The sequence below is a fragment of the Stylophora pistillata genome, chromosome 3 (genome assembly GCF_964205215.1).
Source record: "Stylophora pistillata chromosome 3, jaStyPist1.2, whole genome shotgun sequence".
Lineage (NCBI taxonomy): Eukaryota > Metazoa > Cnidaria > Anthozoa > Scleractinia > Pocilloporidae > Stylophora > Stylophora pistillata.
Window position 1 is genome coordinate 5,345,204 of NC_142521.1, and position 13,516 is coordinate 5,358,719.

At 40.1% G+C, this 13,516-nt stretch overlaps 2 protein-coding genes and 1 pseudogene across 4 annotated transcripts in view; 1 reads left to right on the top strand and 2 right to left on the bottom strand.

Annotated features, from left to right (window-relative positions):
• The window catches only part of LOC148734227 (uncharacterized), a 221,737-nt gene that overhangs the window by 117,444 nt on the left and 90,777 nt on the right, over nt 1-13,516 (bottom strand). The gene's annotated exons all lie outside the window — the stretch shown is intronic.
• LOC148734240 (uncharacterized) lies at nt 3,926-13,463 on the top strand. 3 transcript variants are annotated; one of them, XM_088754558.1, is made up of 3 exons: nt 4,116-4,788; nt 7,457-7,721; nt 11,985-13,463. In XM_088754558.1, the coding sequence occupies exon 3, from the start codon at nt 11,998-12,000 to the stop codon at nt 12,718-12,720; it is 723 nt and encodes a 240-aa protein (XP_088610684.1). In that variant the 5' UTR covers nt 4,116-4,788; nt 7,457-7,721; nt 11,985-11,997; the 3' UTR covers nt 12,721-13,463. The 3 variants fall into 3 exon arrangements, with proteins under 3 accessions (XP_088610682.1, XP_088610684.1, XP_088610683.1); XM_088754556.1 differs by lacking the exons at nt 4,116-4,788; nt 7,457-7,721 and adding an exon at nt 3,926-4,076; XM_088754557.1 differs by lacking the exon at nt 7,457-7,721 and having other exon boundaries at nt 4,117-4,788.
• LOC148734241 (sperm motility kinase X-like) lies at nt 5,971-7,486 on the bottom strand (annotated as a pseudogene).

Sequence of the window (13,516 nt, forward strand, 5' to 3'; positions counted from 1 at the left end):
CAGGGACATACCTGAAACCTCACTCCACAAATTTCTCTCTCGATCGATCTCCTCTCGCTGTGGAGATTACTCTGTAAAAGATACTAGTCACTGGAAATTCAGATAACTCCGAGTTGTTGACGACCTGCTCATGCGTTCTCTACTCCTGGATTATATAGCGGTTGGCCAGGCGTGAACAAACGAAAGCTATCTTCCCATCGACCAATCTGCTGCGATATAGTTTTTGGATATTCAACGAGGTGTTGACCCAAGTGATGAGATTTTTTGCTGTTATATCATGAAGGAAGACTTTTTTTTTTAGTTTTAGGTTCAGTGCTATAATGCACTTGAATCTAGCTCCCTACAGCGGCCACTTTTCCCTTTCCTGGTGAAAGGTCCATAAATTCACTTTTGGTGTAATCGATCTGCTGAGGCCATCCCACAATAAAAATAAAATTTATTAATTAATCACGGCCAAACTGCCAAAACAACCTCAGTACAATGAAAAGTTTGTCTCATACTGATGAACGAGTTAGTAAAATTTATACATAGATACCTTGATCCTCACAATCCTTGACAAATAGTGCGTGCGATGCCAGTGTAATAAATAAGTAAATAAATAAAACCTGTGTACGAGATACTAACTCGACAAATAAACATAAAAGGAAGAAACAGTTTGTGAGGTATTAGTGTAACAGTCTCACAGGTATAGATAGAAACAGTCCACGAGACATTAACATAATAAACACAGAGAAAAAGAGAAAACCGTGTACGAGATGCTAACGTAACAAACAAAGAGAAAAGGAAGGGAAACAGTGCGAAAGAGAAAAGGAAGGGAAACAGTGAATTTGTTGTACAGGAAAGAAGCACTTTCACTACCGAGGCTATGGCTGGTCTGCAAAGGACAAGATTCCGTGGTGCAGAGAAACAAAGAAGTGGGTTTTCGTAATTGATGACTTGTTTACTAAGGTATTCGGTGATGACTTCCTTAAGTATGACCATGACAACTCGAAGGGCACTGTAGTGTCAGGAGGGTCCATGTCCAAGATTCATCGCTATCAAAACGGCTTTTGGGAGGAAGTTGACAAAGAGCACGGTAGTCCTGTATTCGATTCTACTTGTGCAAAACAACTAGAATCCCAATTTTCTGAAGCTGAGTTAGCAGATGTGTCCAATGCTAACAGTGCCACTCAGGTACCACACACAGAAGATGTTCCTATGGATTGGTCAGATTCTGGCAGTATGCAGTCACCGCAAACCAAAGTAAATTATGATGTAGAATTACCCAACTCGGATGCTGACCAAGACCACCCCGAACGCAGCAAAAAACAGCCTTCGTGTTCCACAGCGACTGGTCCAGTTACTGTGTCACCAGATGATACAATACAGCTCCAGTGTTCAACAGAGACTGATCTTCTGGGTGACGTTTCTGCTCTTTCCGTTGCTGAAACATCAGATTCAGGAGGAACTACATCATCTGCTGCTTTCAGCGCAACTCCTTTGTCCGCAATTTTCTCACTACCAATGACCAGATGGGAATTTGGTAGCTTGGAGGACAGGCTTCCTAAGGTGTCCTCATTCCGTGGTGAAATAGAGGTTCTGTTCGGTCACTTTGTGGTCACCGATCCATTCACCCTTCTGCAACGTCCAAGTGAAAGTTTGCTGAACGATGCCATGTCACTTATGGAGAAAGAGAGAGGAAAGCAGAAGAGGTCCCCAACAGGAGTAAAAATGTTTGGTTTTGGAAACTTTGACCTCAACGGTGTTGGAGTTCTGAGAAAGTTTTGTTCAGTTGCAACAACGAAGCGTGAACTTAACTCAGAACAGCGGTGGATGTCCAAAACTGAGGGCTGCACAGACCGAGAAAAGGAAGCAATTATGAAGGCATTGTGGCATACTGAATCACATCAGGCAATATTAAAATTTCAGAGGAAGTCAGTCGACTCGCTGAACTTTGCTGAACTTGTAGAAGAGAGATATCTTGATAACTTTGTTATTGACATATGCATTGGAAAGTGTCTAGAAGAAGCAAGGAGTAATGGAAATAACACAACTGTGTACTTACCTTCAGAATTTTTCACTTGGATGACGTCAGACGTAAAAAGCTTCAAATCAAGAAAGTTAATGCGGCTAGTACAACAAACCAACCCAACAGAAATGTCCCAAATATTGGCTCCAGTCCATTTTCCGACACGCAATCACTGGGGTATGATTTACGTCGATTTATTGAGCAAGAGCATTTTTTTCGATGATGGGATGAAATTCCAAATACCCTCAAATACACTTTCTCTGGTGAAGGCAGGCCTCCATCTTTTGCAGGAGCTTTGCCCCTCGAATGAAGCACTCAAAACGAATTTCTGGACTTCAACACAGAACGTCACTCGATTTGGAATGCCATCACAAGTGTCCTTGAATTCGTCAGTTGGAATTGGCAGTTGCGGAGTAAGGGTGATTCTGGCAGCAATGGATTTTATATCTTTAGGGCCAAGCGCTGTTCATAACTTGTCATGGAAATTCTCTGACATGCAGCAGCATAGATTACAACTAATGATTCAAATATTGTCTTGGAGTAAGGCACTATGACTCACGTCAACTCGTAAACAACTGGGATGCTTGTGTAACTAGAATACCCGTATTTAAAAGTGAATGTTTAGAGGAGTACTTTGACAAGAAGTTTTTAAGTTGAACGAGAGCTCTGAAATCTAGAAAGAATATGACAAAAGCAAAATTATAGAACGCGTAACGTGAATGTAATATTTTCAAGAGTAAACAGATGTAGTTATACTAATTCTGCAAATTTGCTAAAAGATGAAAACCACTTCAAGATATGTCTTAAAATTCTGCCCACTTTTAATTATAATAAAATAAATGTAAACGTGACCCGTTAGCGTCGAGCGACACGTGCGACGTTCTTGAAATTGTTACGTCTCACTCACGCGCTCTCAGCACGACCCTCGTAAATACACTATGGAATAAACAAGCTATTGATCGAAAACTTGATTAACTCTCGACAAAATGAAATATTCTAACAGCTTAAAGTAATGTTACACCATATAATTTTTGACGAACATTTTAACTCATTATTTTTGTTGTAGCGTTTTGAGAAAACTTGAAGACATAAGACACTTGCAAGCAATGTCCTTGTTAAGAATTGTCCGCGCTAAGTGACACGGCTAAGTCGTTCCTTGTAAAATCAACTTTACGCCGAAGTTGTGGTTCAGCATGTGAAGATAACGACGAAATTTTCAGAGGGGATTCTCTGTTTAGTGGTTCACGAGTGAAATACTTTTCCAACGTAATACCGCAATGACATTTTGCCGTAGCCACTTGTCTCGTACATGTCCGGCCACCAGATCACTTCAAACTCTCTTGACGGACTACTGACGTTTAACTGGCTTCTACACGATACACGCCTTCTGGTCGTTCTGGCACGTTTAACAGCTGCATGAATGGCGTCCTCGGCCGTTTTGATGTCTTCTAACTCATTTTCATCATCTTCGCTTATGGTTCTGTTACCGCACCAGACCTGTGCTATCTGTATTTCCGGTAACGCAGATCGAATAACTTTCATTTCAAAAATCTTGAAAGAAATCCGTCTCGTACTTGTATGGAATATTGGAGCTCTCCAGTAACTGGTGTCTTTGACAGAGTATACTGTTGGCTTTCCCAGATCGGCCAGAAACTGTCTGAAGAACTCGGGTGGAACGAAATTCATTTCCTGTTTATGCCATTTTGCTGCGTAGTTACTAAAAGTTGGAATCACCTGAAACCACCTGAAACCATCTGCAACCCCCATGGAAACCATCTGAAATTACGTGAAACCACCCCAGAAGCCATCTAAACCCACGTGAACTAAACATTATCGCTAATCGGTATCTTAATTTTCAGCATGACGCAAAGCTTAGGCATTGCTAATTTACTCTACTTGACGTCTATTTTTATCTGTTATCTCACTGTCACTGACAATGAAATTAGTCTCAGTTTCATGACGCATTCCAAGATCTCGTTTGATAACAAAGGGAAGAGAGATAAATCTTGTAATTACACACTGGGTACACGTTTTTCGAGCTGTGCGGTCTGCGGTCTGCGTTTTTGAGGTCAGTGTTAACGAGACACCTGAGTTGCTTTGTACGATTGTACCAAAAATGATTTCATATAGTAGTAGTACTTTTACATATAGTAGAAGTACTTTAACGTGAAAACAGATATTCCAAGATCTCGTCTGATAACATCAATGACAAAAGAAAGATAGATAAATCTGGTAATTACACACTGTATACACAAAGGAAAACTGATTGCGTATACGTCGACTGACTCAAAAGGCACACACATAACCTATGCAAGACTGGTACGGCTCGACAGTGGAGGGTCGTAACTGCGATATCGTCAATAAGAATTCAACTCCAATGTTTACATAGCAGTTTCGCTTACGCATTCCGTGATCTCGTTTGATAACAAAGGGAAGAGAGATAAATCTGCTAATTACACACTGTGTAGACCTTTTTCGAGGCGTGGCTATTCGAGGTTTGAGGTCTGCGTTCTGCGTTCATGTCTGCGTGCTTTCATGTAATTTTCAGGTAATTTCAGTCAGGTGGTTTCATTGGTGGTTTCTGGTGGTTTCAGGTGGTTTCAGGTGATTCCAACTTTTAGTAACTACGCATTTTGCTGTATGTTAAAGAACAAAGTAACGTCAATGGCAACCTCAAGCTCCTCAAAATACAGCAAGACTACGTGCGACGCTCACACATAGATGTGAAACAGATCATATATAGACTTTTGATATTCAAAATTACCTCGAGCTCTTGGGTGGTGAGCATTTTTTATTCCTTTCAGCACACTTTCTCTCCATGTCTTATAAGCGCGATACGTTCCGGTCCTCTTGCTTATTCTTTGTGGTTTTGGAAGTGGCGCTTCGATTCCTTCACTCACAAAGCTTATTCTCTTCGGTAAAGTTGTAATTGAATGCGCCTTAACCAAGTGCTTTTTCAGAGCGAACTTGTGTTAAAAGGTTTTCCGCATTTATGGCACGAAACCTGGTAGCTTTTCGAAGTCATATTGTAACGAAGCTATAGATGCAAGCTCCATCAACACCTTTTTAAGTTGCTTTCTGATTGGCTATGAAAACTTACTTTCCAAATTTAAACCACGTGTATTAACTAGCTAAATATGTTATAGATTGATCAAGCATATCATTATGCGAATAACTCCTTCAAACAGCTTTTAAGCATTTCAAAACGTGGCTTAATTTAGTTGAATTGTGGATGCGGCTTATCAGCAAAAGTCAAAGAATATATAGAAACATATTGTGCAGCGCCCAGATGTTTTGTAAGAGAGCGGTATCAAAAAGGGCACCATTTGTAAGTACTTGCTTCCTTTTCAATTTCACACTATGCACTAGTTACCCGGCTTTCTTAGGAGATCCATGAACTTAAAGTTTCTTTCTTGTGAGAGTTCTTTCAATGATCTTATTGAGAAGGCTGTACTTTAAGGTGACACACCCAAAAGTGCGGTATAACCCAGCGTTTTTGAATTTTTATTCTCTCGATGATCTTATTCAGTAGACTGTACTTTAAGGTGGCACACCCAAAAGTGCGGTATAACCCAGCATTTTTGTATTTTTACACTCTTTCGATAATCTTAGTCAGTAGGCTGTACTTTAAGGTGGCACACCCAGAAGTGCAGTATAACCCAGCATTTTTGTATTTTTACACTCTTTCGATGATCTTAATCAGTAGGCTGTACTTTTAAGGTGGCACACCCAAAAGTGCGGTATAACCCAGCGTTTTTGTATTTTTACACTCTTTCGATGATGTTTTTGTATTTTTACACTCTTTCGATGATGTTATTCGGTAGGCTGTACTTTAAGGTGGCATACCCAAAAGTGCAGTACAATCCAGCATTTTTGTTTAATGCCACTTGAGTTAAGATTCCAAAAAGAAAGAAAGAAAAAAACAAATGAAATATTCTTTGTGTTTCTTTTTAATGAATTGTTGGGGTAGATTTACAAGAACGAATGGCATGTGAAAAAGTTTGGATATATCAACAAAGTTGAAATGGTAAATTGGCCACCGTAACGATTACAAAAGCTGACGTTTCGAGCGTTAGCCCTTCGTCGGAGCGAATAGAGGAATTGTGGGTTGTGTGTGCTTTTAAAGGCAGAAAATGGAGCTACGTTATTGGTGGGAACATGGCAACGAGATGGGGAAAAAGAACTAGCGAAATACCTATGCTATAATTGTAGAGATTTGTTGCAAAAATTCTTCAACGGTAGGCCTATCACCGGGGTTTTCGTCAGTGGCTTTTTCACAAGCACCCGCAGCTTTTCATAAAAACCTATTAAACACGACACAGCCTTCAGCATTCTTCCTACTGAGTAAATGTCACTAGCAATGCTGTAACGTTTTTCTTTTTGGACTTCTGGTGCTAAATAGGTCTTTCTTGAACAGTAGGACGAACTTCGTTTTGAGGATGGCAACCCCAACTTGGTGCTTTTACCGAAATCAATAAGAATCGGGTCATATTTCGCAGAGTCGGACTTTCTTTCCAATACCACATTGTTAGCCTTAACGTCATTGCGCAGGTAGCCTTTTAAATGAACATAGCTCAAGCATGAAGCTATCTCTTTAAACAGTGAAATACAATCTGTTGGTTTAAGTAGGTTTTTGCTTGCTGCCTGATGAGGAGTAGTGCTTTCTTGGTTGACGCCATGGAACTGTAGAACAAGGCATAAGGGCACGCTCTTTGTAACTACTCCAAACAACATTGGGAGATTAGCATGATCCCCCAACGCAGTTATAACCCCTGCTTCATGAAGAAGATTTTTCTTTGCCCTGAACTGTTCTTCGGCGTTGTCATTGTGTGTCATTTTCTTCACAATAACGGTGATCCCGCGGTAACTTGCTTTGAAGCATTGGCCAAAACTTCCACTGCCAATAGAATGTTGGGTTAGATATTCCAAATGTTCCGGAATCAATTCTTTTAAGTTGCAGTTGAATTCTTTATCAGACATACTCTTCAAATGGATATTTTTCTGACTTATAATGCGTTGAAACGTTGTCTGTGCTAATAACGGCCTTGAATGTTGAGTCGGCTTGCGTTTTGCGTCGTCCTCAAGCGCCATCCGAAGCATTGTTGCTGATCTTGAAAAATTTACATCCAAGAGGTTTGTTAATCGTGGCCGCCTCGCATTACTCAACATTTCCTTTTTCGAATTAGCCTCAAGCATGATAAGTCCGCTTTCGTTGCCTACCTGTTCTGTAACCAGATTTGGAGAAAGGGACGTCTTATCTATCAAGTTCGTCTCGGCCACATTTGGTCCATCATTGATGTCCGGCAGAACTTCAGTATTAGCGAGCAGATCCAGGTTACGCGCCTTCTTCTGCTGTCGCTTTCGCTTTCTCCACTCTCTATTTTGTTTTCGTGTCTCCTTGGGAGTATTTTTTCGCGATTTTACTTCCCGTTTATTTCTTATTTCCAGCTTATTGGATGCTCCAAGGTCCGCCCACATTTTATGAATGAATTCCCAGGAAAGAAGAGTGAAATAGTTGAACACTTGCTCTTCCATCCGATCTCACAATTTACGAAAACTTCGCTGTTCTCCAGAAACACGAGAGCCGTCTTATTGAAACTTGATGACAAGTATAACCGGCAAAGAAAACACTGCAAAAGCGATTATCTGTCACATCGATGTCAGGATTATGACACCTTACAGGAAGGCTGCCTGGAGTGCGCACGTCGTCTGTGTGAGTCAGAAGTATCCAGTTACTATGCAAATGAGCTTTGTGCGAGATTGAAGCTCGCATTAGCTCATTTGCATAAAAGGATTAAGTGGTTCAAAGCTCGTCATGCGTGGTGTCCATTTACGCAACACGTCTCGCATTTTTTAAGCTACTCTAACTTTAGATACGGATATCTGGACAACCAATCAGAATATCGGAAAAGCCTGACACACAGTTGTTGATTGATGCCTCGTGAATAAGACTGTGCAGCCATTTTGCTCGTACAGCGAGATCCGATACCCGATAAATTCAATAAAAGGACCCTCGGTCGTTTCACGCCTTACCGGCTCCTGATAGTCTCTTAATAAAAAAAAATCGCCTAAATTATATATTTTTATCGTAAACTGCATGTATTAAGCTTTCTTTTGATATATAGTTTGTTGGGGTTTTCTTGAAACTAGCGCGCGTACGAATATTTTCCCGAAGGACACCCGCGAAGGTGGGAAGTAACCTTAAGCGCAAATGAAATGGGTGTGGACAAAACCTGGCCTAGGCCATGGCCTATCCTATGGCCTACTCTATGGCCTAGCGGTGGTCAGATTTTTAAAAGGATAGCATTGCTGGAAGCCTTTCAACGTTTTCCTGAGTACTGTCTTACCAACGACTTTCTTCTGCTGTTTTGGCGGCCACATTCCGATCAAAATTTCTTAACCTTCTGAAAGAATAAGGAAATCGAGGAACAGAAGCCAGTTAAATGCAACTTTTGGGCAAACATCATCATATCAGCTTTCCTTTCAAATTAGTGCAATACTGACCCTTTCTTTGGAAAAGCAAGTAAAGTTTGCGCAATGTTTACGACGGCGATGTGTGCGTGTGCCGGGGTGCTCGTTGCAAATTCAGTACTCTACAGCACTTGAGGGCACTTAAAAAGTTGGTCTGGCACGTAATGTTTGCATTTTCTTACCTGGATATGTATGCTCTCCGATATAACGCCATTCATTACATTTTTACACCAGCACTCCACTGTATGTTACCAACAGACAGCCTGCATCATAAAGCCGCCATTTTGCATTTCTTCTGCGACCAAGCAATATTGGCCCCTCCTCTCCCCTCCCCCTTAACCTACCGTTATGGCTGAGTGCTGTGATATTTGCAGTGTTTCGTTCCCTCGGACGTTGAAAATCGTGTTAGCGACCTCTCAGTATACCCTTTTGAGAGACAGATAATTGTACACCAGCGTATTCGTTCGACTCTTACTGATTTTATTTTTATGTTCTTAAAAATCTGACCACCGGTAGGCCATGGGGTAGGCCACAGGGTAGGCCATGGTCTAGGCCAGGTTCTGTCCACACCCAAATGAAATTATATTTTTTTCTCTTTTGTTTGACCAATGACGCATAAGAATGTCGATTAAAATGCAAAAATCATTATTGAATCTGATTTACCCGCAAATGATGTTTTTCTGTCTCTTATAATGATGGTATTTTCACGCAACTGTTCGCCTTTTAGCGCAAATGAATGCGTATTTTCTCGTAACGAACAACTAAAGATGTATGTAATTAAAATAAAAATCATACACCAACGTCTTGCTCAAATCGAGGGATACACATCCCAGCATATGCCGGTCTGTTGAAAGCGAGCGTTTCTTTGATCTTATGAGGAGCCACAAGATTCTCACCAAAGATTTTACTTCCAATGTTTGTCGGTTTTGAGCAATACTTTGCGAGCATATTTTTGTCAGTGATTAGTTTCACGTCAACGCGCTTTCGCAAATTTTCCATTGTTTTTCCAAAAGTACACCGTTATTCATAAGTTTGAAGAATCTTTTTCAAAAGCATTCTTTGTTTCAGTTCTCTTCTCTGTGTTAAAATCAATATACTGTTTTAGCCAAGGATTCTATGTAGTTTCATTAACTTTAATCCTAATTCTAAATAAAGCTGCAAGTTTCTGTAATGCAACACATACTTTTCTTTGTCAGACAGTGTGGGAATAAGCTTTTGAACTTGACCAATGCTTATTCCATATTTCTTTCCAGTATTATCACAATAATCTAAGAGCATCTCTTTTTTAACTTTGATTTGTTCAGCAGCAACAGGACGATCATTGTGAAGTTTATGTAATTCTTTTGGATATTCCAAGTCAAGTTGAATCATTCCTCTTTTGGTTTCATCTGTGCATTTTGTTAAACCAAGCTTAGCAATCTATTTTAGACTGAGCCATTTGAAATTACCAGTTGGAAGATATTGTGGCATTGCCAAACCATCAAAATTACTAGTATCAAGGTACAAGTAATATACTTTGAAGGTTTGCTTTTGTCATAATCGTTCATGCATTTATTCTTTTGCATATATATTGGCAGTATATGAAATACCACCTCTCATTCCTTTTTCAATAAACAAAAATTTGTCAACATCTGACATGAGGTCAAGTTTGATACCAGTCATTTTTAACATTGCATCCCAACCTAGACTTGTAAAATAATGGCATGCATCTAGCTTATAATACTGTAAACATTATTTGTCTTTCTGAGATTTTCAAACACATTGGCTAATAACAACACATCAGGCAAATCATGATATCCACCCATATTTTTCAATTTGAATGTCTTCCGAACATTTTGTGCATGTTCATATTCTTCATCAGTTATGTGCTTGCCAGTTACAATGCTATAAAAATCATCTTTGGACGGGTATTGTGTTTCTTCAAATTTTTCAAAGCTGTCCATATAATCATAGGATAAACTCCCTTTTGTTTCATCAACTTGAAATTTTCATTTTTCTTAAACTTTTGTTTTGTGTTTTTTGAAAGAATCTTTGGGTAAATTATCAACAAGCTTTGCTAACCTACTACTCATAAACTGAAAACTATCAATAAACACCCAATTCGTATTCAACATGAAATCCAAATATTTATTCCATGTTATTTGGAATGACAGTTTCATTCTCTGCCAGCTTACCAAGATGAAATTGAACAATGTTAATTTATGTATGTTAAGTTAATTTATACAGTTTAGCCTACTTCATTGTGGTTTTGAAAGAACCGTTTCTTTACAATACGGTCTCCGTCAAATGACCACGAAACGAATCCCACACGAGCAGAGCTTTTTGGTCTGTGTAGTGACCACTTCCGGTTGTCGTTTTGTTACCTGTCAATCATGTAATTTTCCGGGTGAGTAGGAGAGAGAGAGAAGAGCTCGGCACGGTTGTAAAAAAACTTGGAGTTCAACAAATAAACCGCTTCGTGAAACAACATTCCAGCGTACAGTAAATACATTACAGTCTGAGGTGTAGCGAAGATTGTGTAGAATCCTATCCTTTATTCTTATGAATTATAAAGGAATACTTCTTTAGAACACTAATCGACTTCCATATAAAAGCAAACAACCGGAAATTCGCATACGTTTTTAAAAGCACAAGTTCAGTAACATGATATCCATGACAACAAGACAATCGTTCGAGCCTCGTTTCAAATTCCAAAAATTGTGTTTCTGTCGCGCGCTCGAATAGTTCCTTCTCTGAATAAACGACGTGGAGATAAAACCTACCTTGTTCGTCCATTCAGCCTTTTTTGTGCACTGAAACTTGCATTCTCGGTGACGTGTTGATATTCAGCTGTTGAACACCTTTGAAGATGACTTTCGGTGAGAGTTTTTCGCCATTTGCTTTCATCACCAGAGCAACCGTGAAACTTTCTCGGTGGCGTGTTGATAATGAGAGCAACCGTGAAACTTTCTCAGTGGCGTGTTGATATTCAGCTGTCGATCACCTTTGAAGCCGACTTTCGGTGAGAGTTTTTCGCCGTTTGCTTTCATCGCCAGAGCAACCATGAAACTTTTTCAGATCCATCACACCTTTTTTTAGCTCTCAACCTTTTGGTACGCCTTATAACCGAGTATTTTCACGTAATTTTCAGTTTGGGAACTTAGCTTGACTAAGTTGCCAAGTTTGGGGTGCGTCTTTTAACCGAGTGCGCCTTATAACCAAGAAACTATGGTATATTGGTTTGGTGTTTAACGCATGCGCGTGTATCAACCCGTGAATAGCAAATTCTAACTTGAAAAGGAACATTTACAGTCATTAATCACAGTTTTCGAGTATGAATTTAAAAATGCGGTTTGAAATTCATCCTCGCCAACTCTTCATTTTCCAAAAAGTAATTTTTAAAGTCCCAACAAACTTAAGACCTTTCATTTCTAATAATTGAGCTCTCAACATGGGATGAACAGTTGTAAAATATTACATGATTATATATATGTCAAATTAACGTGTACCTTTCTTGTCCATGTAGACTTGACTCAGAGATGGAAAACCTTAGCAATGAGATCGGAGAGCTGAGTAAGAAACCTTTGCCCTGCAGCGAGGTCGAGCTCAGAAAAGTGGCCTCTCAGTATAAAACCCCGTTTTATCTCTACGACAGAGAGAAAATACTGACTGGAACCAAGGTCTTCAACGACAGCTTTGCTTGGGTGCGATTGATGACCGGATCGAGTTTTAAGAATCACTTTGCTGTAAAAGCGACGCCGACCCCAATAATTTTGAAGATGCTGCACGAGGAATGTAGGATGGGAATGGATTGCAGCTCACTGACAGAACTTATTCTCTGTGAAAAACTGGGAATTGAAGGCGAAGACATCATGTTTACATCCAATAACACCGCATTTGATGCCTATCGAAAGGCGGTTGACCTGGGAGCCATTGTCAACTTAGACGACTTTTCCCAAATCGACAACCTAAAGAAGGCGTTAGAAGGAAAGATGCCCAAAGTGGTTGCATTCAGGTACAATCCAGGTCCTCATCACAAGATTTCATTCAACACGCGTGTCGGCGATCCTGCTGAGGCGAAGTTTGGCCTGACGAAAGCCCAGTTGTTCTCCGCCTTCAAGAAATGCAAGGCATACGGTGTGGAACGCTTCGGTCTACACACCATGATCGTGTCACATTCTCTGAATGCCATGGATCTGGCCGAGATTGCTCGGATGATGTTTTCACTGGCAGTGGAAATCAAGAAGGTGCGCGAACTATGACAAGATTGCCATCGACCGAGATCTGAATGAAAATCCAGAGATTGGTGACCTGTGCATCATTCACAGCGTAGGAGCGTACGGCCGTGCACTGAGTTTCAATTTTAACGGGATATTAAGACACGCAGAAATTTTGCGTGTGGCTGATGATTGCTATGAGGTGATTCGTAAAGCTGAGACATACGATGATTATTTCACGACGCTGACATTTCCTGAGGACTGATGAAGTAGCGGCGTTCATCATTGACACTTAATAGATCAGATTTACATAGAGTTTTTTGGAGATTCTTAAGTTTCATTATTGTAGTTCTGTGGAAAGTGTGGTTATTACTCTAGCCAGAGAGTGGGATCTAATAAAGTATGTTTCTAAGGGCCACACAGGTTGCCTCTGAATGACTGTCCAAAAACATTTCTATAGAAGCTGAAAAAGGAAATAGAAGATTTATCACTTTTCTACCGCTCAGTGGATTTGGAATCAAGTTTCCTTCAAAAGCGCTTATTAATTCTTTTTGCAAGCGCAGTTGGGTGTGTCAATATTTTACGAGTAGTTAACCGACAGTGATACATGTAGCAATAGAAAGGCTCGCTCTGGTTTCTATACATTTGACTCGTGATCATGTCTTCGTTTCAAATGTGAAGTATATGCACAGTCGGTGTTGAGGTGTGGCACAAAATTACCTCGCTATAGATTCTTTGAAGATACGGAGCAACCTTCAATAATAAAAATGTATGATGTAGCCTTATAAGATGGCCCTGCATCAGCAGTACAGAATTTTGTTAAACTTTGCAAAAGGCTTTA

Coding starts and splice junctions, on each gene's coding strand:
- LOC148734240 (XM_088754556.1), top strand. CDS start 11,998: ATGGAAAACCTTAGCAATGAGATCGGAGAGCTGAGTAAGAAACCTTTG.